This window comes from Calidris pugnax, unplaced genomic scaffold (assembly GCF_001431845.1).
Source record: "Calidris pugnax isolate Ruff unplaced genomic scaffold, ASM143184v1 scaffold92, whole genome shotgun sequence".
Taxonomy (NCBI): domain Eukaryota; kingdom Metazoa; phylum Chordata; class Aves; order Charadriiformes; family Scolopacidae; genus Calidris; species Calidris pugnax.
In genome coordinates, this window is record NW_015090823.1 from 346,718 (window position 1) to 371,332 (window position 24,615).

The 24,615-nt window shown below is 40.8% G+C and overlaps 1 protein-coding gene across 1 annotated transcript in view; it reads left to right on the forward strand.

Annotated features, from left to right (window-relative positions):
• The first annotated feature begins 337 nt into the window (after positions 1-337).
• CBL (Cbl proto-oncogene, E3 ubiquitin protein ligase) overlaps positions 338-24,615 on the forward strand; it is a 39,540-nt gene continuing 15,262 nt past the window's right edge. The window contains exons 1-5 of the mRNA XM_014939935.1: positions 338-377; positions 544-677; positions 7,618-7,865; positions 22,711-22,857; positions 23,879-24,035. Of these exons, the coding sequence (XP_014795421.1) occupies positions 338-377; positions 544-677; positions 7,618-7,865; positions 22,711-22,857; positions 23,879-24,035 (726 nt within the window). The remainder of the gene's footprint in view (positions 378-543; positions 678-7,617; positions 7,866-22,710; positions 22,858-23,878; positions 24,036-24,615) is intronic.

The window sequence follows — 24,615 nt, forward strand, 5'->3', positions numbered from 1 at the left end:
CGGGGAGGGCTGCGGGGCGGTTACGGGGGGTCGGGCCGGGGCGGGAGCGGGCCCTGTGGGTCGGGGTTGGGCCTGGGGCGGGTAGGGGAGCCGGGGGTTAGGGTAGGGCTCTGAGGGCTAGGGCAGGCAGGGTTGTGCGGGGCTGCGGTGAGGAGGTAGGACCGGGGTTTGGCTCTGGGGGTGGAGGGAGCTGTGGGATGAGGTAAGCCCGGGTTTGGGTTGGTGGGGCAGGGGGGAAGAGCTCTATGGCTTGGGGTGAAGTGTTTGGGTGGGGGGCAAGAGCTGTGTGGGATAGGGTGCTACACTTTCTGGGGGGAGGAGGTGGGAGCTGGTGGAGATGTGCGGGGTGGAGGAGAGACCAGGGGTGGGAGTGGGATGTGAGGACTGGAAGGTGTAGGGGGAGAACAGCAGCTCTGCGAGGGGTGAGCTGCCTGCAGAGCGGTGAGGGAAACAGGCTGGAGAAAGGGGGAGATCTGGCGGGGGGGGGAGGAAGCAGACTTGCTCAAGAGGATGTGGAATTTGTATCGTCGCATTCTTGTGAAGGTGGGGTTGGTGGGGAGAGAGGCTGGGTATGGGTAGGGCCTGGTGGGGTGCAGGTGCACCCTGATGGGGTCAGCAGTAAGCCCTACCTGTCTATAACTGCACCAGGGAGGAATTTAGGATTTGCTTGTCTGAAGGTGAGCCTCGGCCTGTGATAGAGCCTGGTGTGTGGTACTGAATGGTGAGCCTGAGCATCTACTTTGTGGCAGTTCACATTATCCCTTTCTGAATTAATAGGGACACGTTACTGAGCTCAGCACAAAGCCTTTTTCCTTAAACTGGGAGCTCGATAAAAAACGTAAAAGTCTGAATAAAGCCCTCTGCAATAAATGCATGAAGTTACACAAAGAGGCCTATGAAATCCAATGTTAAACAACAAAAATCTGTGGGGAGGGAATTGGAAAGGCTATCTTCCAGTCCCACGCCTTTATGTGGGGCACTGCACTCTGGGGTCATTAAGACTCCCCCCTCCTCCACCTTCTAAAATGCCAGGAAATGGCTATTGCCGGGGGCAGGACACCAGACCTTTTGGCCTGATGGTGTGATGGGATATGGCAATTGATTTACTAGCCTGGCTACGTGTGTTGGTAAATCCATTGTTTAAGAAATCCTGGTGAGTTGGTTAGTGGATGCTACTGTTATTTGCAGAATGATACAATAAGTGAGCACAGGCATTCAGAAGTGGACATAAAATAAACGTCTTCTAACATTTTTCTTGGGATTTTGATTGATCCTCCAGTGTTATTATTGTTCAACCCTGAGAATTGAGGCTAAGCTTGACATGTTGGGAGTCTGAGGTGTGGAGTGCATTTTATAATGCTGGGTTCAGGGCCCTAAAACTAGTGCAGATTAAGAGCATCGCCAAAGTTGCCTGCGGTCCTTGGGGAGTGTCACCTTGCCACCTTCTTCCCCTCTGGGAGCAGAGTAAGCAGGGCTGATGGGCATACCTCATCCAATTGCCCAGCAGGCTTATGCATCTCAACTTTTTTCTCTTTTCCCTGCATTGTTTATGCATGCAGTGTCTGAATCTCCTGCAGTAAATGCTAAAGCAGGCAGAGTAGATGACTTTTTTTAAAAAGACATATTAAATTATATTCATGCCAAGAAATCACTTTGTGTTGGCTGGCTCAACAAAAGGCATGGTTTACAGTTGTGCCTTACTGTGCTTGTGATGAGCTTTGATCACCTTTTACAGACAGAGATTAGGGTAAAGAAAAAAGCCTTTCGAGAAGTGCCAGTGGCTCTCTGGCAAGCATAAGTGCTAATATGGGAAAGGTAGTTTGAGCATGGAAACACGGTCCTCTTAGAAATAAGTTTAGCTTGCAGATACATTCTCACATATTTGTGTGTCTTCATTGTCATGCACATGATGCAGTTGTGAATGTCAACTTGTGTTTGACCTCCTAATCTGGTCTGGTCAGAGGAAAACATTGGCCTGATTACCTTGGCATTTTGAATTGCAGTGGGATGGCTTTTTGGGGGGATACTTTCCGTTTCAGATCTGCATAGTGAGTCTTTGGCTGGATACCCTCTCCACCATAATAATCACCTACAAAAAATCCAAAGCTACTGTTGTATTTGTCACAAGTTAAAGCACCCTCTTTTAAATGTGCACTGACTTCCCGGTTTTCCTTGTAGGCAGCATCCAAAGGTTCAGTCTGATCTGTACAGGAGGAGAGGTTTGGCTATGAAAAACCTTTCCCATTTCAGTTAGACTTCAGTTGTACTTATGCACGCTTATGAGAACATATCTGAATTAAAAATCTTTTTAGTAGGGTAGCAAACTTTCAGGCAAACACAGTGCTTGTGAAACTAGTGGTGAGAAAGATTAAATGAATGGAAGGTGTTGAAAATGGGTTAGTCTTCTGGGCCAAGTAAATGAAATTACAGGTGCAAATAAAAAAAGACCATTTGTGTGCATGTTTAATAGATGATGTGTTTGTCTCTTAGAAATGCATGCTGTATTTGTGTGCATATAGTACATTCACGACCTGATTTGTTACTCTGCATAATTAGTTGGTGTTGTCAAAGCATTTGTGTATCTCTGTTTTCGGATGTGACTGATGAATTTCCTATGCAAGTTGATTCTTGTCCAAATATTTTCCCCGTAATGTTCTCCATCAGCTGCTCGACATATTCCTGTCTTTCAGATTCTTTTGCTTGAAGTTCTAATTTTTGTCAGTACTAACCATTCCTCCTACGGTTGCATGTGGTCACGTGCAGTATGGATGCCCTTTTCATCACTGGGCAGCAGGAGGTTCCCCTTGAGCTGAATTAGGTGACGTTTCTACGTTTATGTATGGAATAGAGGTTGAATGCGTCTTTGGAAGCTGAACGTGTTGTCAGGCGTCTTGTGAGCCTGGGAGCCTGCAGTGACAAATAGCACAGTAAGCAGCACAGCGATTACAGCACAGTGTCTTCAACCCAGTAAAGTGTATAGATTGGTTCAAGTGGGGGAAAAGTGTTAATTTGTTTTTATTGTGCTTGCTCATATTATCACTGTCTAGCAAATAAGGCAGTGCTTGGTATAAGAAAGCCTCTGATGTATTGACTGGTGAAAACAATTTATATTTTTTGCACAAAAGGATAAGGTTACGATTCAGTTCTTGTAAAAGAGATCTGGGCAGCAGCTAATGCAGACCACTTGAGTCCATTGCTGTGGATCGTGTTTGAAGAACAGGTGCCATAGTCGTGAACCGCTCGGGGTGAGACGCAAGGGATGCAGCAGAAGAATGGCAGAGTACATGTAAGACATGGAGGAGGAAGACGAGCTTTGAGAGAAAGCTTCTCTAAACAGTGTACTGACACCACTCAGTTTCTAAAACTCATACAGAGAAATGCCAGGGTAGGTCACCTTCATTGTAAGTAGAAGAGAGGCCAAATACTAATTCAGCAGAAGATAAGAGGCATTTGAGTAGGGTTTTTTTTGCTGTTGACTGTGGATGAAATGAGATGTGATTTCAATAAAGAAGTTAGCTATTTAGCTCCAAAAGGAAGGCATGAACTGTGGCTTTTCAGAACTGTGATAAAGGGGTCTGAGCTGAAAGGGAAAAACTGTTATCTGCTGCAGAAGCACCTGGGGGCTTGTCAGGCCTGGAACTCTGTGACACTGTCCCCCATCTGAGGTAAGCAGGTGGGTGCTGTCTGTGCCGGGATCCTTCTGCCAGAACAAGACATGGTGGTGTACCAATGGCTGCAGCAAACAGGCTGGCGATGGCTTTTTTTTTTTTTTTGTGGGTAGGGCTGGGGATGAGAAAAATGGGGAAAATAATGAACCAAGAGGATGGGACGGGTAGATGGGAAGCTGAGAGAGGGGGGTTCAGGGTGTGTTAGAGGAAACAGCCTGCTAGTGTGGCAGTTGGCAAGTCTGCCTTGAGAGGCCACAATTTGTATCCTCTGCTAAGCAGCACTGTCTGCCCTTCCTAAAAAATACTGTGTATTGTTAAATGAGTGCATTGGCTTAGGTATCTCATTTTACCTGAATGCTTCTTCCTTGCTTCTACTGACTTGTACCTAATCCGACTGTGTAACCTGCCTGCAGTATTTAAAAAAGCTCATGGTTCTAGCTGTGTTTCTCAGGTTATCTATAGGTTGTGCCTGTGACAGTGCTCTGTACACAGTGTCACTGTTTTCCTATGGCAGTTACCCAGTTTCTTTATTTGTGCAAGTCTAATGAAGAAGTGCTGAAGAGAAATATTTTAAACCCGGAGATCAGTCAAGGCAACCTGCAGAATCTTGAGGGGAAAGGCTTAGTTCTCGGCCTAGAAAATCTATATGAGGTTTTTTTCCTGGGATGAGTAGATAACATTCTTTCTTCAAATCTCAGGGGGGAGAGTGTTTTTGATTATTTTCTTGAGTTTAGAAAATTAAAATCGGTGAAGTCAATTTTAGGGTTCTTCACAGGCCAGCCTCTTAGAATCTTTGTGCTAACCTTGACATGCTTACTGGTATTTCTAAAAACTCAAAAATGTCTCTGTAAAAGGCTTGTTCCTGAGAGAACAAAGCATAAGCCAGGGAAACTTGCATGAGTTTGGATGGTAGTTTAAAAACACGGACTGGTTATGTTTGTTGCCATCACACCTTATTGAAAATATTTGCTGCTTTTTGCTCAGTTTCATGTTGCTGGTACCTGTGGAAGGCAGGGTAGATGCTGAGGGGTGGCTGTTCCCAGGGCTGGGAACATTCCTTTTGAGGTTGTCACCATACTGCAAGTGCACACATAGAGGAACGAGCAAAATGCTTGTTTGGTTTGTTGGTTGGCTTGCTGGGTTTGTTGCTGCTGTGTTATAAAATGACCAACTTTGCTCATGAGGCAGCATTTCCTAGTTATGCAGCTTTGTTTAAATGCTTATCTTAGCTAATTTTGGTCTAGTTGATAAAGAAACTAATTTGATAATAAAATCACAGCGGTTTTGGCCTTTCAGTTAACTATTAGAGATATCTTGGCAAGTCACTTCTTGGGAAACGTTCTCATAGAGGCTATGGGAATGGGTGGTTTGCAGAACTTGCTTCTGCTGTGGGAAAACTTTTCTAATTAATAATGAAGTTTGTTACATTACTGAAACATAGCGGGGCTGCTGCTGGATATTTTCAAGGGGTAACAGCCAAACTTTTATATTACAGATAACAGAGAAGTGCAAACTCTGACTTGTACGCTTGCTTAATTTTGTTTCCTCATAGGAGCTGACTGTGTTTTTATTAAGGTTTTAAACCCACTGTGGAATAAACAGTTTCAGTTGAAGAAAAGATTTTGCTCTTCATAGCTCAGTTCAGCTGTGTCTGAGGAGCATATTTAGAACCTAGTCATGCTGCGCAGTGAAATTAGTTTTATTCAGGGACAAATGTGTTGACTCAGTTTGATATGGTTCATTGTACAATGTTCACAGGCTCCAAGGAAGCAGCAGTAGAGGCATCAGTATCAATGGGATAAGTCAGTTGTCTGGCCATCCATCTCCTTATCTAGACCTCCTAATCCATGGCAGCCTCCTCAAAATGGAGGGAAAATTTTGGTAGTTTTTTTTCCCATGTATTCTTGCAGAGGCTTTTTTAGCCATGTAATTCTTTTAATGGCAGTTTGGTTTTTCTGTTAGTGTTTGATACACTGGGTGCCTTCCCTGGAATTGAGTCTTTCTCAGTCAGCAAGCCAGATATAATTGGAGACATCAGTTAACTTGACAAGGTTGCTTTTTGCACATACCCTGAACGGCACAGTTAAATGCTGAAGCACTGTTGCAGAATAAATTTGTTTACTGTAAGCATTTAAGTGTTTAAGGGAAGTAGGTATTTAAGTATGCATTGTAGGGAACTAGTCAATTCCTCTTGAAGATTTCACAAGATGTTGTGGCAATGCTGTGCTGCAAAAGGTTGTTCTTTTACCTTTTCTAACCCACTGCCCTTAAGCTTTGCATTCTGCAGTGCTACATTGTTTGATGCCTGTAATACACTTATACCTGGCAGTCTGATTAGTTTATACCTTGTTCATGAGCTTGGTATTAAGCAGTCAGATAACACTGAAGTGAAGAACTTTAGGAAACCATATATCCATTTCGTACTAGCCCTCCTCTCAAGTTTGATGTAAATCACAGAAGCCGGAAGCTATCAGCCAGCAAGACAGCAGGAAGGCTATGCCAGCTGCTGGTTCTTAGCTTGTAAACTTCATCTGATACTGACCTTGCAACTCTAGAGGTTCAGCCCTTTTTATAACTGAAAGTGCACCACTGTTTTTTTGAAATTGTTGCTTTGCCATTATCTCTCTCTACCATTCTCTCAGTCTAGATAATGGAAAATTTTGGCTATCACATAAACATATTGTGAGCTTTTGGCATGTAAGCTCTCTGTTCCTGTATGTTAAAGACCTATATTAAGTTCAGCTTGCATCCTGAGTTGTTTGTGTGCAGGTATAACAGCTGTATAGCTTGTGAGTTCTGAACAGGAATATTCTACTTGTAGTTAAGGCACAAGTAACATATGCAGTAACATTACAGAAGTGCCTAAAATTATTTTATCGATGATCCAGTAAATTGACTGTAGATAGCAAAAAATTTGGGTTGATAGATTCAAGTTCTTAGGTTTGAGAATATGTGATCTCGCTGCTAAAAAAAATAATAGAGAACTTGTGGCTTGGAAGGAAGAAAAATGAGATTTTTAGTTGTATGCTGAGCAGAAGACAGGTTGAAGGCATCTAACAACCCTTTAATCTAATTACTAGTGTCACTATGGTTGTGTTATTAAAAAAAAAAAAGGACAAAAAGCCAAATAAAACTCCACAGAAATTATTGTGAAGAATCTATTTTTGCTGAGATTCATCTAACAGAATTCAGAAGCAAAGTTGATGCATAACTTGGCAAACAAGTTCTTGGGAGCTAAACTTTTACCCAGACTTCTCTTACCATATCTATTATGCTACTGCTTATTTCTCATTCTTGCACAGAAAAATCCCTCTGCATTCATTCTTTCTTGATGGTCATCATTATCCATAAAAGCTATTGTTCCTCTTAGTCCTTGTATGTATTCAAGGATGAAGAAGAGGTTCTTCTAGTACTGTTGTCTTAAAAGACTTTCAGCCTGGGAACACTTACTGGCATCAGTGGTATCTGTAGCAGTGGCACTTCCTCTGTGGGCATGTTTGTCCTGAAAATGTGGATCAGTGTGAAAAGTCACTTTTGCAGCCAAAATCGAGGCAGCTAGACAGGTAAAGTTCTGCCTGTCGGCATACTTAGAGTCCAAAACGTGGCAGGAAGTACTAGACATGTATGTGGTAAGTTACATCCTCGCTATTTACAAACTCCATATTGAGTTTTCTTGAATTTCACTTTTGAAAATGCACTTGTGGTGAAACGCAGCCTCATGAAATACAGTCATAATGTATGTTGGGAGTTGTGTCAGTCCGTGTGCACTCCAGTCCATAAGCTCGATTCTTTTACAGTGGTTGGGCTCCCTATCTGGACTCAAGCAACAAATGCAGTTTAAGAGTGAATGTTTCAGTGTAGTGTGTCCATAAGTAACACTGAACTGTGTAACTGATCGCTACTTGCTATTTGTAAATTTTCAAAATGGTATTTTCTTCATTAACCTTAGGTGGTGCGTTTGTGTCAGAACCCAAAACTGGCGTTGAAGAACAGCCCACCCTATATCCTAGATCTGCTGCCTGATACCTACCAGCATCTACGAACCATCCTGTCGCGCTATGAAGGGAAGATGGAGACCCTGGGGGAGAACGAGTATTTCCGTGTGTTCATGGAGAACTTGATGAAGAAAACCAAGCAAACCATCAGCCTTTTCAAGGAAGGGAAGGAGAGGATGTATGAGGAGAACTCTCAGCCTAGGTAATGTGGACAAATGTTTTCAAATGTTTGTGACATAAATTTGCATTAGTCAACAAGAGCTTGAATAAATGTCTGCTGGTTAATATGTTGTCTGTACATGAAAACAGACTTTAAAGAGATACAAGTCTTGAGTGTAGAGTTTTAAGTAAACTATTCTTGGGTATATTGAAATCTGCAGTAAGTGTTCAGAGCCTGTTTAGCCTTAGTTGTTGTGTAGTTCAGCTGTGCCAGGTTAATATAAAGTCTGCTATGAAAAGGTTTTGCAGTCCTTTACATTCTCACATAGAGAATGGCTTGTGAGAGAGGATTATAAGGTTCACAATGATCTTTTGGGCAATTTTAGGAAACAGTAGAGTATTTTGTTACCTAGGGAAAGAGTCATCCAGACTAAAACTTGTTTAGGCTTTACAGAACTTTTCCTTTTTCTGGAAATAAAATGTGTCCAGTATTTCCAGAGAAGGGGAAGTAACCTTGTTTTGTGGGAATAAAACATCTTAGTAAAACCCCATAACTTTCGAATATTGGAAACTTTGTTTTTAAGGTAGATCAGGGTGCCACACTTGCAGACCCTTCTTTCATTTTGTTCTGCAGCTGAGATCAGGGGACATCTTCAAGGTGAACTTGAAAGTAGGGTAGATAGAGGTAGAAATTGCAGTTATATCTGAATATAAGGCCCTCAAACAAAATAGCATGAATTTGATGTGCACTGCACTGTACTTGAAAAGGTGGTGCTTTCTTTCATCCAGCTTTAAGGAAAAGGAGAACCAAGGTGATCTAAGAGTAGAAGAAAGCTCTGGGAAGGGTTCACCTTTCATATTTGTCTAACTGTTGGCAGCAGGTCTAATGGCCAGAGATGTACAAAGCCTATGATAGTAACTTTAAACTTACTTTGGAGTAGGCGCTGAATTGAGGAAAAAAAAAAAAATTGGAAAAAAGTGAAACCCACCCAGTGGCTGCAAACAATTGCTCTGGGGAGAATATGTGGTTAAGGCCCTGGCAACTACTTTCTTGAATTACTTAGTGGGGGGAGTGGAGAAGTGCTGGTACATGTTTCTGGTACATTGACCTCTATGTAGCATACTCTGTAATACTGAACTCCAACAGAAGACTATGACAGTGGCTCCAGAAAGCATTGCTAATGCTGTTTTATTTTTCATTGACAGTGTTGAAGAAAGAAACTTAACTTTCTAAATTCATTCTGGATTGTTGTTTAGCATAATTTCTTTGAGATAAGATTCAAACTTAGAGAAACTCTCAGAGCTTGCTTGAGACAGGGTTTGGGGAGTGTAAATATGGCATCTTGCACTTGCTTATTTTAAAATGTTAGTTATCTGTATGAGGCCTTCAGGAATTGGGTTCAATGCCATGTGTGAAGTCAAAAGTTAGATGTAATACTATCTGCTTGCCACTCTCGCACTGGCTTTGGGAGAATGTGGTTAGTGTAGGCACAGTTGGCTTTGTGCGGGTCTGAAGTAGGTTTTGGGAGATGCTGATAGCTGGAATTTTCAAATACTCTTATAGAAGATTATAAATATAACAAATATGGGGAGAAAAAGAGTCTATTAGCCTTGTATGTTTTGTGGATGAGGTGATACTTGATGGAAAATTGCATATTTATTTTAATCTTCACTCAGTTCAAAATGAACCACAGTATGTAAAGTGCTTCATGCTGTGAATGAATTGATTAAAGTGATTAAAGTTAATCTCTGGGTCTTCTGCTAGTACTGGTCATCTTCTTGTATCATCCTTTGAGATATTAGCAATATGTATTATCATTCAAGACTGAGTGATTTTTACAGTGCAGCGGATTGCTCAAAATATTTTAAGTAGCACTTTTCTTGAAAACGTTTTTGTGTTGCTCCCATGTAATAGAGTTGATGTTATCTTCTAGAACACTTACTGTTGCCTCCAGAAGTAAGCTAAAAGGGTAGATGAAACCTTTTAGAATTTCTGTGATACTTCTTCTGATTAACTGTGCATGCATTGTGATCTGTCCATCATAAATATGGAACATCTGATGAGTAAAGGATAGATAGCTATGTTGATCATCAGTCTAACATCTCACCTCCAGTCCCTTGTTTTTCAGAGAGAAGCAAAGAGAAATAATTCCAGAGAGTTAATCATCCTAGTCAGTTTGTAGTCCAACTAATTGACAAAAGGGGGCGGGGGAAATACAAATCAATATGTGAACTTCAGAAACAGGGTTCCAGTAGAGGCTTGCTTTCTCACAGAGGTGATGGGAGTCTTTGGGGAATTGCTAATTGTACCATTTATGAATAAACAGCTTACCAGGGAAGCAACTGTGGTGAGACTTGTAAACACAAGTGTAAAAGCAGAATCACATCCCGGCTAATCTCATCACATATTCCTGAACTTTTCAGTCAGCATAGGAAGCAGCAGTTACTGTTCTGCCATAAAGGGGAAATATCAGACCCCCTTTTCCTGAAGGTGCTGGAAATGAGCCTGGTGACTTTCTCAATTCTCTAATTTGTCATAGAAAAGAAAGAGGCTAGAGTAGTCAGTGCACATGGTTTGTGTAATAGTTCAAGAGCTAGCTGCACAAAGAATGGTGCTTTTGGTTCCGTGAGGTGTTCTATTAAATGCTGCATGTCCAGTGTCAGACTTCGTGGTTGTGTGAGTGTTTGGAACCTAATCACTTAAAGTGCTGTTTGTTTCACCTGAGACTTTGGTAAATGAAATTTTGCTATGAATTCACCTTTAGATTTAAAATGTATATAATAATTTAAGGTGAATAAACTTAAGATATTTTCTCACCTTGTTAGGAGTTGAAGAAAAATATTATTATTTTTTTTTTTTTTTTCCCCAAGAATCAATGAATTCAAATATTCAAAGTGTCAGGGAAGCTTCCTGGAAGGTTGTCAGCAGCCTGTAAAGCAAACAAACAACCTGAATCTGGTGCTCACTGGAAATGTACTAATGGCAGTTGTGTGTATATGTATGTATATATAAAAAAATCTGGTTTGCTCTTGGTCTCGTGTAAGTTTGCAGCTAATGTTAGTCTGCAGTCTTTCGAAAACATGCCTTTAAAAATCTCATCTCTACTGAATAATCTTTTTGTCTTGACTTTTTCTGACTTTTCCTGTTGTCCTTGAAATTTCTTTTTTCCTGTCTTCCAGTTTTAGCATTCATTTTGTTTCCTGTTGTGTATGCTCTTGTTTTCCTCCCCCAAATGTCTCTTGATGTAGAGCAAATGCACTATTTTGCCATTTGCATAACTAGTGTGAAAGCTGCACAGATGTTTGCTACTAGCCAACAGGCCAGTAATTAGAAACGACTGAAATCTCTTAGATCTTAGGGTCAAAATTGTCTTGATCACTTGATCATCGACCTTCTCTTTTTATAATGTCTAAATTGCTGCTTGTGCATTTCCTCTCAAGCTTTTCAGAGATTCTCCAGTATGTTCCTCCAAGGTGGATTAAGGCAGAATTGGAGCACAGCTGCGGAGAGCACCGTGTCTTGTAACTGCTTGTGCTGCTTTGAGAGTTCCTAATAGCTGCAAGATGTGTGTCATCTAGTGTTGAGTGGTTTGGTACACTGTGCTGTGTATGTGTTTAGAGTAGCCTGTGTGGGAGTATAATGTGGATGCTATTTGCCATTTGCTCTAAGGCAGGCAGTTTAAAATCCAGTAGTACAAAATAAGATTGCAGTTGCATATTGGACGTTTAAAGGTGTGTATGTAAAGAGAACACACGCCTTGATGTATTCTCTGCTTTTCACACTACAGTAGAGGAGCAGGGTTGCTGAGAACAGGGTTAGAAAAGGCTTGTGTTAACGCTTGCCATGTTTACGGATGTGGGTGAGTGTTTGTTCCTTCAGTTTTAAACTAGTTGCACTCATAGAGTTGCTAAAAGTGAATGCAGCCTTCCTATGTCATACCTTAACCGTCAGCGTGCTGAAAGCAACCTCCCCTTGTGGCTAACACCACAGTGCGTGACGTCCAACGATGAACGCTCAGTGGCCTCCTTTCTTTTCTTAGCACTCTAACGGTTGTTTTGTCTCTGTAACGTTGTGGGTTTGATGTATAGTCACCGAGATGTAATTGTTACGCTCTTGCATAAACTCAGGCTGCGATTTTTATGAAGAGAACTCATTTTATTAGGAGAGCTTTAAAGGAGATGCTCTTTAAATTCTACTTTAGCTTACTTCCATATCTGTTTAAAAATTAATGCTGTTGAGAGTGCTTTTAAAGCCATGTATACACTTCCTGAGTAATAAGTATATGCAGTAACCTCTAGTTACTGTTTAAAGACTGAGTTTTAGCAACTAGACCATATTCAAGTTGGTGACTTTTGAGTGGGTGTGGATTTTTTAGTGGAGATACTATATCGCTTCTCTGAGTTTTGACAGCCTAGGAGCTTATTTGGGTTGTTCTTGCTAATAGATAGGTTGCTCTCTTAAAATAAATTATGTATTTGGGCATCTGGTATTTAGCAGATCTATATGCAAAGGAGAAAGGTACACTTGTTCAGCACTGAGTGGCTTGCTGTGCTGCCTGCAGTGGTAAATAGGTGACTTCTCTGACCCTGTAAATACTGTGCATTTCTTAAGTTTACTTTTTAACTAGTGGTTATAAAAGCTGCTTAAACATACATATTTTTTTTCCTGCAGTGTGATGGTTCCATTGATTGATAGTGCTATTAATGCTAATGCCGCAACTACTGTGAACATGCTAAACTTGGCGAAGCTCTTGATTACAGTTTAATTGAGAGGCTCAGTGGTTATGTTGGAATATTTTCTGTTTCTGTTGCAGAAAGCTTTTACTTCTCCAGACCCCTTACTTGCACAGAGGAGCTGTCATTCGTCAGTTTTCCCCACTACATAAATTACTCATTGCAGCAGCTTTTTTGTAGGAGATTGTACTTCACATGGCAGGACAGAAAAATAGCTTTCTGATCAGTAGACAGAGATAGAAATTGTCTGTTACTTGGGAAAGAATGAATTAGGATGAAGAGTCCGTTTTTAATCAATGACTCAAATTGACTGCTTATGTTAAAACAGTCTATTATGAGAGAAAACTCAGAAAACTTGTTTTCTAAATAAAATCAGATCACTGCAAATGTTTCCATGTGAGAATGCAGTTATGCAAGCTGGAGGGTGGGGGTTAGGTGAAAGGCTGAGGAGAAGTAATTACTTGGGATGTGGACTGGATGTTTAGGAAATAGCACAAGTTATTTCACTAGTTCAGCGTGCATACTCTGGAAACAAACTGTCAGCAAACACGGTTAACAAAACTAACGTATCTATAGAGAAGAAAATGGAGTTAAACAGGGAATATCATATACCCTCTCCATATAACATGGAGTTGCAAAAAGTGCTTGGGAAGCTAGTCCATGTTTAACTGTTGTCTTTCTGACAATAGGCTCATGGGATGCTGGCTCAGCAGAATTTCATATTCTTTTGTAGCTCCAAGGTAAAGACTTAGTAATTTACACAGGAAAATGCTACCAATATTTAATGTCTACTGGAAATGACCATGCATATCTCTAAAGGGGAAGGAAGTACACGAAGAATGACTTGGAAAAAAAAAATTGGATTTTAAAGAGGAAAGAGTTGGAAAACACTTGTGCTAAGCCATGAACCAGAAAAGCTTTCTGGGGGGAGGGAGGGTTAGTGCTCTAATCTCATATTTTCGAGTGCTGATGAAAAAGAGATAGTATAAAATGTAGAGCTCAAATGGTGTGTGGTGTGTGCGCGTCCTCCTTCTGTCACTTCCTTCTAATACAGCTAATACTTTTTTTTCTTTGACAAAACCCACTAGTGTGAAGTCTGCATCTGCATTTAAATTAGAACATCTTAAAGAAAAGAACAGGCTCCAAAGCTGCCCACAAAAAAGGTTTCCTTGCCAGGCTCCAGCATATGAACACTAACTAACTGCTTATTACCCAAGAAGAAATTCATTATCATTTAAATGTTGTTGGAGAGAGGAATGTGAATTATTTCTTTTTAATTTGGCTTTAAATGGCTAGTTTAGGTGATAGTTGTGGAACTTAAGTAACACTTAGCATAATTGGCATAAACGTGCACTTACTTTGGTTTCTTTCTGTCAAAAATTGGAACTCTGTCTTGAACAAATTTATGCACGAATGTAAGCTTTCAGATTATTTCATAAAAGGAACTAAGATTTTTATTCCTATAAAATCATAGAGTTTTATGGAAGACTAGCTCTGTGGACTTCATACTGTGGATGGAAGTGCAAACGTGTTATTTAGTTTGTAGTAATTATCTTTTGAAACATAGATTTCTTGACACTGTCAAAAACGTGTTACTGCTACTTGGCAACCATATGGTGATTCTAGGGTGCTTGGCTTGTGTACGAAGGGCTGAGATCCATGGTTTGGATTTCTGCTGATGAGAAGAAGTCTGCAGTTGTAGCCCTTTCAGCCAGAAAACAAATTGTTTTGGTGCTTGAAAGCTTTACTGAACTGTAAGGTAGTGTTGAAAAAAACCTCAGCTTACTAGAAGGTACTGAACAAACTTAGGCCAGCTGCTTCCCACCGGTTTGAAGCAGTACCTTCTGTGGTGTCAGTTTGTGAACTTGCTGGCTTTGCCCTGTTTTCACCTCTGGAAGGCGGATCAGATGGCACTCAGTTATGTGCCACCCACAGTTGGCTCAGGTAATGCGTCTTGCTGACTGCTACCCTCCTGTAGAAAGGACTGTAAAATGACTGTAGAGGATGGAAAATGAGTGTGGTGTGAGGGGAAAAATGGAGATCTGTTTCTGAATCTCTCAGCCGGACACCTCCAGGCTGGGCAAGTACTCCATTAGCTGCAATCCTGAAGTCTGAAGCTTGAAAAGCAGACGTGCCAGAGCTGTATGTTGTACTGGAGCGTGTATGTTGCACAATATCTTGGGTTTAGTATTTTGACAGGATGCAAGTTGGGAATGAAGCAATAGAGCTTACAGGTACTTCTGCCATGGAAAGCCCTGTGGCATTATGACACCCAGGATGGTTTTGAGGCAGTTGAAGATCAAGTGTGAAATATGGAGTCTTCTTTGACTTGTTTTTCCCTTTAACTGAAGCAAGTAACTCCTGAAATACAAGCTTTGACTCCAGTGCAGAGAGCCCGAATATAAGTATAATGGGTAGTAGTGCTGTTCCGAGCAGTATGTTTTGCTGTGTAGTCCTTGAATCTGGTAAAAGAATTAATCTGTAACCTAGGTAAGAGGGTATCCTTTATCAATCCTCTGAGTATACATTGAGCTCTTTAAAGTCCATTAATCATGACAAATTAATTATTCTCTTTAAAGTGTTTTCTATAATACATAAATAAAAAAACCCCTGGATTTTCACCCTGTAGCCTGTAGTTCTTTAAATGCAGAAGTATGGTTGGAGCCAAACATCATATTAACAAGAGGTGATAAATGTTATGTGCTTGTTTCCTTTTTTCTAAAGGGTGCTGGGATGCACTAGTGTACAAAATCAATGCAGCATTAGCTGATGCTGTAAAATTCTGTAGTACAAGCAATTAGTTTGCTGACTCTAAAATGTCTGGTTTGCTGTTAGTCTGCTATATTGGTTGTCCTGTGGAAGAACTGTAAATGTGACAGAGCAGTAGCCCAGCATAACTTTGTAAGGTGACTTCTGTTGAGCCAGTAATAGTTAAATGGAATTTCATTCGCTTCCTGTCTTGCAAGTTTTGTTGAAAGTAGTTCCGCTGTTTCTATTTTTAAAACTGATTACTGTGTGTAGAGGACTCTGGAGCTGTCTCAGAGTTATAAAAGACATCTTGGGATCACCTCAAACCTCTCCACTTACTGCTTATGTGCATAGGCTAGAGTTCTATGTTAATGTGAAGAACATGCAGAACCTCCTTGCTGGTGTGGTAGTAAGATATAAGATACAGTTGTTCTTCCTGCAGCCAGGCGCAGCCACCATCTGCTGAAATTGGGTCTGACTGTTCGTGTCTGGTGTGTAGTTCATAACATCTGAGGAGCATGCATTATATGATGAACTCGCACGTTTGCTGTTTTTGAAAGGTGCCTTTTACTTGTTGGAGGCCTGCTAAAAGAGCTGGGTTTTGGTTGTTTGGTGTTTTGTTGTTTTTTTTTTTTTTAGCTGTTAGATCTTCAAAATATCAAATTGTTAGATGTAAAGTAGTTACAGGGAAAAAAAATGTTTGACTCTTTGCAGGATTCAAGAACTGTGATATTGGGGATTATTTTTTTTTTCTTAAGTACTGGATCTTGCATTTACCTGTGGTGGATGCTAACCCTGTCACCTAAACATCATCTGGTGCCAAGTGTCTAATTCCAAATTAACCCCAGAACTGAGAGGGCAGGAAACTTGTGCTTCCTTAGTTATAATTTCTTGCAGTAGTACTTATTGCAGAATACTAGCCACCTATTAATGAGCACGTGATAAGGAATTAGACATTCCCTAGCTGTAGTTCTAGCACTTTCTCTCTCTCTCTCTCCCTCCTTCAGCTGCCTCACCTGTAAAATGAGGTAAAAAAAAACTTAGTGAGTTTTTTGTGCCTCAGAAAATTTAATATCCCATATTCAGAAGAAAGTCAAAGTCCTGAAGGAAGTCTTGCCCATCAATAAGTTTTTGAGGTGTGATTTACAGAAAAGTGAGCATTGATTGCTCAACTAGTGAAATAATTAGGATATGTTTGCAGCTCTGCATGTCATAAACTTATGGGGAGAGCCACTGGAGACATAAGACTGCAGTACTACAGAAGCCATTTGGACTGCAAGTTGTTTAAAAAACCACAGGTTTTCAGCAGAAGCAATGAATAAATAATAGTACAGCAATTACAGTGTGTTTTCTTGCAGTTTAACTGAGCATTCCTCTCATTTCCAAGCCACGAGTTTGTAATTCTTTCATCAAATGAACACAGAAGAAAGGAAGTGGTGCATCTGAGTTGCCCTGAGTGAACAGGTTAATTCTGCAATTCTGCGTGGACAGCAGCAGTCCCAAACTGCAGCATCTCTTTTAGGAGCCTTCAGTCTATGAGTTTAGTCCTAACGTGTCAGACTCTGCCACGTCCTCTGTAATGCTTTTTCCCTTAATCTTCCATTAGAATAAATAGGTATACTTTTTAGAAAATGTTGTGTAGTCATCCCTCCCGTGTACTGAGTGAATTTCTGGTGAGCTGCATTTTTGGGTCATGCCTCTTTAAACAGCCAAGCTGATGTGTAGGGAGGGCCTTCTCTTGAGTTTGGAATAGGATGGTTTTACGGTAACTTAGCTCCTCTGATTTGAATTCCTTTTACCCTCTTGAATCTTCATTGTTGCTGTGTCATTTTAGCCAGTTCGGTGCTGATCTCATGAAAGAAAGTGTTTTCTCGAAATTGTGTTGAAATGAAGTCAGTCGAGTCATGTTCAGCTTAATTTTGTTTTGGGGCCAAGGTGGAGGTGTGGCTCTGTTTGCCTTAGCTTCCGGTGAAGAGTCTTTGGTAATCACAGCCTATTCTTAGAGCGGCTGAATGCTATTTGTGAAAACCCAGCATTCACGCATGTAACTGAAGTCACTGGGGTCGCAAATACAAAAATCCCTCAAAATTTCGTCCCATATAAGAAATACGTACTTTTGTATTTGGTTGTGTTGTGTTACAGCTCTTAATTCCTGTGTTTGTTGCATGCTTTCAACAGAATGAGCTTTACAGACTTGACACATCAAATTATGGCATGTGAGAGCAATATTGTGACTAAATCATCCAGTGGAACAGTCCCCTTGCTATGTGTGCGGAACAAAATTATACTGTGTCAGTTGGTTAGCTGTGAAGTCGTCAAGAGATATTGGAAGAAAATGAAAAAATTGTAGCTAGCAGCAGCAGAAATGGTAGTACTATATTAACGTTGCCTTGAGGTAAGAAAGGCATTTTAGTCATTTGTAACTTGAATGAATTTAACTAATTGTGTCGACAAAGCTGAAAGAGGCAGTGCTCTGATTAAAGCCATCCTCTGCCGTTAATGGTTTTGCAAGACTGAGCTTATACAGTGGAAAAACACTTTTGTCCAGCAAACAGGAAACTGGAAAAGAAAAATCTGCTACAGGTCTGGGGGAGGCAACAGCATCAGAAAGGCCAGCTGGGGCCCGGCCCACGGAGGGGCTGCAGTGCAAATGGAAGTGCTGCTCGACCTTCTGACTTCTGCAAAGATGCGTGGAGCAAAAGCAGTCATGAAGCAGGAAGGAAGTAGCACAACCACAGCGGAGGGGGCACGGAGGAGGGAGGAACATGCCAGTTCAGCCTGCAGAGCCACCGGCAGGCCCAGCCTGGCCTTGGGGAGCACCGGGTAACTGAAGAAACAGTCTTGTCTCATGCTGGTCTTTGCTCCCCACAAATGGTTGCTTGAGACCTGTATCTTTAGAGTCCTGTCGGTGTCAAGGTAGCAGGGTTTTACAGGCGAGTGTAACTGCAGCTGAACAGGCTCTGCTGATGTTTCTGGATTGCTAAAGAAGTGGTTCTCTGTTCACATGGTGTGTACAGAAGGAATAATGCCTCCATGCTAGAGCTGCGTATGTTTCTTAGTAAAATATTTGGTTACTGCATAGGGTGGAAAAGTACTTGGCTTTCTAAGCTTTCACTTTTTGTATATGTCGTTGATTCACTGTCTAGCAATAATAAACTGGGCACTTTACACGCATATGTGAAAGCACTTGGAGGAACATGAAATCCCACCTAAACTGTAGCTGTTGCACTGTGTCTGAACATAACCACTGAACAGAAACATGCCATGGTTTTTCGTTTGAGGCTGGTACAGGTGTTGCCTTCAGCTCGGTTGCAAACAGTGAGGAGAGCCAAGTGTTGTGGCCCTGGGTAACGTTTTCAAAAGTGCTTATATGACAGATGTTTAAATTCCATTGACTATCAGTGGGATTTAGGCGTCTAAGTCAGTGATTCCCAAACTGTGGTTGGCATGCCTCTGGTGCAGCTCTTGGTAACAGTGTGTTCATTACTGAGTAGTTAAAAGAAACACGGAAGATTGCTGGAGGTCTGTGGCCAAAAATGTTTGGGAATCTCTGGTCTAAGTAATTTTAAGGGTTCTTTGAAAGTATTACCCTTTTTCTGGGAGAGCTCTTGTTTCTGTATAGTTGAAGCAATTGAGATGAGGACAGTTGCTGATGTTACTAAAAATAAAATCATAACCACTGAACTTCACTGTGCCAATAAAAAATGTTCACTGTAATTGCAAGCATTTATTTGGTCTGTGTAACTTGGTTTGTTAAAATAAAGGAATGCACTCTTGAAAGAAGATGTCCTTTTAGCACAGGATCAATAACTGGTTGCTGTATGTAAAAGCTAGTTACTAACAAAATATTCTGTAATTGGCTGTTCTTTATGTTCACTTCCTGTATTTTTCTTATTGTTTACCTAAGATACATCTGAATATTTGTAAAAAATGATGATTACCTTAACAATTGAAAATATTGAGGTATTAACTTTTTTGTAAAGAGTCCCTCTCTCTGTGTGTAAAAAATCATTTTGTTATCCATCCTTATGCCTGTGGAAGTTCTTACTTCTCTTGCTGAAATGATGTGCTCAGCTGAGTGCAAGCACTTCCTGAAAGTAGATAAGGGAGAAGGCTCTTAGGCAGAAGCGATAAGCAACCGGACACAGAAATACATCTTGACTTCTTGCAGTGTTAACTGTTGCTTTGTTTAAACTATGCACTTGTTCACTTTGCCTCTTGTTTGAGGGTCAGATTGCACATGAAGAGCACACTAACCCTTTAAGGAAAGGATTCAGAATTTAATTCTTACCGATTACTTCCATGTAAGTGTAACAAAGTAATTAGCAGGTTTTACTCAAGCCTCCATTTTTATGAACTGAGCAAAACCAAATACCCTCTCTCTTTTGCTTGAACTGCAGATGGATTAAATGTTTCACAATAGCATGATTGCTTTTTTTGCCTTGCACTGCCATAAACTCGTCTTTTCTGTCATTTTATGGAAGTGAGGGCTTTCAGAAGACAGCTTGGAGAACGAGCTCTGCAGCTGGAACCTCTGATTTGCATTTCTTTTTCCTCATGTTTGTCAGCCAAAGGCAGTGCAGGGACATGGCTGGAACCTACCCTTGAGAGGGAGGGAGCTGAGGTGTGAGTTTACAGTTAAGTGATCTTCTCTGTAGGATTAGCCAGTGGCTGTGCCTCTGAATCTGTGCCTTCCCCTGGTAAATGCAAAGTTGCTTATCTGCTACTGGAAAGAGGAATCCACAACTTGGAATTACTTAGGGTTACAGCAGGGTGGGGAGATGCACAAACATACTACTGTTAAGGTAACAGCCTGGTTTGGTACTGCTGCAGCTCCTTTGCGTATCCATACATCTGGGTCCTGAGCCACTCGTCTTCATCAATGTGATTGTGATCACATGGGAAACCCTTACTTTGCTGTTCTGATACAGCCTAGTTTTTCTTCCATGCAGGGTCCTGGATAGTTAGTTGGGGTTTTTTAAAGATATTCTTCCTAAAAGCAGAAGATGAAGGATTGCAGTAGCACTTCAAAGGTATAGCAGAACTGCAAAAACAAGGTGACTGGAAACTGTGATACACTAGTAAGGCAAGGGGAATTTCTGACAGCCCCTCTCTGGGGAGCTCAGTTAACTGATAAAGAGTGGTGAACAACAAATCTTTTCAGTTTGTGTTTATAGAATCAAACAACCAAAATGTATAGCTGCTTTTAAATACAAACAGTTTGAATGTGTAACACATCCAGCATCTGGGTGGTTTTACTTGTGTTAATCTTGAGCACGTGTTGTTATTGGACATGTATGAAATTGCAAAAACCAGGATGCCTTGCTGTATAGCTGGACCTTCCATAAACACTTTGAGCACCTTTCACTGCTAAGACACAAATTAAAATGTAGTTAAATAAATAAGGCTAAGAGTGGCGAACTACTGTCAAAGAAGATTTGAGTTTTGAGTCCTGTATACCTTCTGGTCTACTCAGACTGTAGCATGGAGAAAGGGCTCATGTGGAGCTGAGTAAATGGTAGAGTATATGTCAAGCAAAGTAGGTCACTTCCACTTGAGTTTAGATTCTGTGAAAGTATGATAGGGAGCTAGAAGTCCTAAGCCCAAATGTCCAGGGAATTTTTTCAGAAAGGTTGGAGGCAGTTATCTATCTCCCTCAGCTGGAGGTCAGTTCTGCAATCAGGCAGATTACCAGGATAAGTACTTCAACCAGGTATAGCACGTCTGGAGCAAGTCATCTCTGAAAAATGTCCAAGATTAATAAGTTGAAACTAGTCCAACCAGAATACTAGGTACTGGTAAAAGGCTGAAACCTAGGGGAAGTGTAGCCTGCTGCCAAACACAACTGTCTTCAGAGAGATGGCACACTACAATAGTAGCATACTTACAGAGTTTAGAAAACAAGGCATTAAGAAAACACTGTGTGACTGGGGAAGCTTCTAGCCCCTCTCTAAATGCTTCAGGATTTTGTAGCCCGCAAAACAACTTGTTGCAGTGTCATGACTGAGTCTGTGCAGTGCCTTGGTGGTTGATGCGGTCTTCTGACCAGCTCCGGTCTGTTGGACAGAAGTTGTCCTTTCCCACGTGATATTAGTTCCTTCTTTTATCTTCAAGCGTGTGACGTAGGGGTGAAAAAGTCCTCTGGCCTAGAAATATATCCCTGTCTGTCTTCAGGAACTCAGTTCTCCTAGCGTTTGGAGAATGTAACTGAATGGAGGAGAAAAGTCATCCTTTATTTGGATAAAGGAATGAGTGAAAGAGGTGCCACTAGTGAATAGATTATTATTTTTTTTCAGTTTACGAGTAGATGACCTCTCTAGTGTGTAATAGTGCTATTGTTTGACTCCTAAGTAGGAAGACTCTTGTTTTGGTATTCCTGTACTGCTACAGGCACTGACGCTTTGAGGTACCCAAGCTAGCTCTATTTCTGCATAGCACAGTTACAACATAGACCTTACTTCCTTAATGTAGTCTCTAAGACTACAAGAGGCAAGAAGCAGTCCTGGGCTGCTGTTTGTATGCCAATTTGATGCCAATCCAGTGCTAGGTTCTTGTGAAACCTGTAACCCAAAATGCTCCCAGTTCTGCCCTGTCCTCTCGGCGAGGCGGTAGTCCTCCTGTCATCTGTTTCTGGAAATCTTTTGCACAGGGACTAAACCCAAAGCAAAGAATATCTGTTCTCATCTTCTCCCACTTTCCCTCTCCAGTTTAGAAAAGGGCATACCCTGGTGGACTAGAGTACTCCTGATAGATGAATGTCATCAGGCAGAGAACAGACTTGGGGTATCAATTTGTAATTCAAATTGGATAATTACTCAACACAATATGGTTGAGCGCCCTGACCGTATGTAAGTTACTACCGTTTTAGAAAAACCTTGCAGGTGTTTTGACCTTCCCTTGGGATCTGGGCCTGTTATTATCAGTTAGACGTTCTCTGAGCAAATATGCTATGTTGGGACCCTCTGGAGGCTTGGAAAGATGTTCAGCTTACGTGAGCCAAGGCAGTAGTAGTTTAATGTTATCTCATAAGGAATTTTCAGACCCAAGAGCAAAGGAGTCTGATGATGTTTTGGCTCCGATTATGCTGTTACTTTATAAGTAAAGTCTGAATATTGGATTTGGACATTTTCTGTGAATGTATTTCCTTGGGGCAGTTTGCCTTGGAAGTAACCTGCCCACCTCAAATTGGTTATGCAGAGTTAGTCATTGTTGAAAATGTCTCAACAGACACAGGGCTTGCTGATAAGTACCATGTGATGGATGTGTTCTGAATGTTGGCTAAATGATTGAAACGCTGTCCCAAATAAGAGGAGTTTTCTGGGATACTTCTTGAATTGCAATAGGTACATGTATAAACCACATCTGTCTTTTCTAAAAGAAACGTTTATTTTTGTGGTCCTTTCTAGGCGTAACCTGACAAAATTATCCCTGATATTCAGCCATATGCTGGCAGAGCTCAAAGGTATTTTCCCAAGCGGCCTTTTCCAGGGAGACACTTTCCGGATCACCAAGGCAGATGCTGCAGAATTTTGGAGAAAGGCTTTTGGTGAAAAGTAAGTTTCTATCTGCGCTTAAAAATAGAGATGTGGGAACAAATTGCACAAAGCAGTGTGTATTTTTAAAAATTCGTATTAGTTGTCCTTTAGCTAAGCTGTTACATTAAATTGTTTTCATCTTCCCTCCAATCGGACTTTCCAATCACTTGGTCACCTTTCTTCTGACTTCTTTAAACTTTTGTCAGTTTGCATAATGGCTTTGTTAAGATAGAATGAAGGAGAAAGCGAAGTGCAATGTATATTTGCCTGCAAACTGTTGAAAAGTCAGTTTTAACTTTTGTATCTAGTAAAACACTAAGTGAACTGTAGAGCAATTTTGAGGATTAAAGTTAATGGAATTGGATACTGCTTTCTAACTAAGGCAACTAAGGTACTTCACATAAAGAGTTTAATTAGTAGCTGTCAGAACAAAAAGCAATAATATATTTACTCATGAATAATGCAGTTGTCTGAAGCTAGGCTTGTTCTTTCTGTATTTTTATTCCACTTGATACTTTAAAAGAAGGCAAATACTCCTTTAAACAGGAGCCTCTGTTTTGACTTCTGATTAACTTCTCCTGTTAATCCCTCTTTAGAGAATTGTTTGCAGTTCTTAAAATTATTTTGTGTTTAACTATCTGGACCTCTACTAAGAGATTTCCTGTTAACTCCTTCTCTACCAGCTGCAACATTATGAAATTCTTACCAAATGATGGTGTTGTTTACAGGCCAGGGTACATACAAGCATTTACATGGTAGGGCTGCAGAAAATGAGAAAGGAGAAAGCAGAGCTGGACTTCAGATTCCAGAATTTTGTATATGCAGAGAGAATTGTCTGAAGTTCATTTAGCTGCTAATTTCCTGCAACACCAAGAAATCCTGTGCTTGTATAACATGAGTAAATTGCCTGTGGCTAATTTTGATATTCTTCTCTTCCATTATCATGAATTGCATACTCACAAAAAAAAATTATATAAAGTGTGTACATGATGGTGATCTTCAGAGATAGCACACTTACAGATGGCTTGGTTTTCCCCAGGACCATCGTTCCTTGGAAGAGCTTCCGTCAGGCCTTGCATGAAGTGCATCCAATCAGTTCAGGACTGGAGGCCATGGCCCTGAAGTCAACAATTGACTTGACATGCAATGACTACATTTCAGTATTTGAATTTGATATCTTCACACGACTTTTTCAGGTAAGAACTGAAGAACGGGAATCAATTGAAATGTGTCTCAGCACTTCAGGTTAGACTCTTTTCCCAGGACAAACTGTATTTTACACACTAAAATGATATTATTTATGCTGTAAGGGATTTGGTTGTCTTGCCCTTCATCCCCTAAACAGCTCTACTAATACCTAGGACCCTGCATTGTAGTAAAAGTGTCTGATATTTCTGGTTGTAGAAGAAAAAATTGTCTAAATATATACTGCAACTGTAAGGCACGTTCAGTATCCTCCCATGAATCAGTTTTTCCCTTTCAAAGGTCACTTTTAGACTGAAGTTCTGACACAACTTTTGTAAGCCAGGAAATGTGAAGCATAGTCAATCAGTTTGTCTTTCCTTGTCCTTTTCTTTCTTGTCAGATTTGTTTTCCAGGGGGTGGGTGTTCAGGGTGAAACACAAGCATGGAAACTTGGGTTTCGTAGCTTTTGAACTGGCACAGCCAGGATGTTGTGGACATGTCTGTGTTACATGCACAAGAAATATCTATACTACTGAAGGGATATTAATAGTAGGTAAAATTCTAAACCACAGTCTTTAATAGTGCTAAACT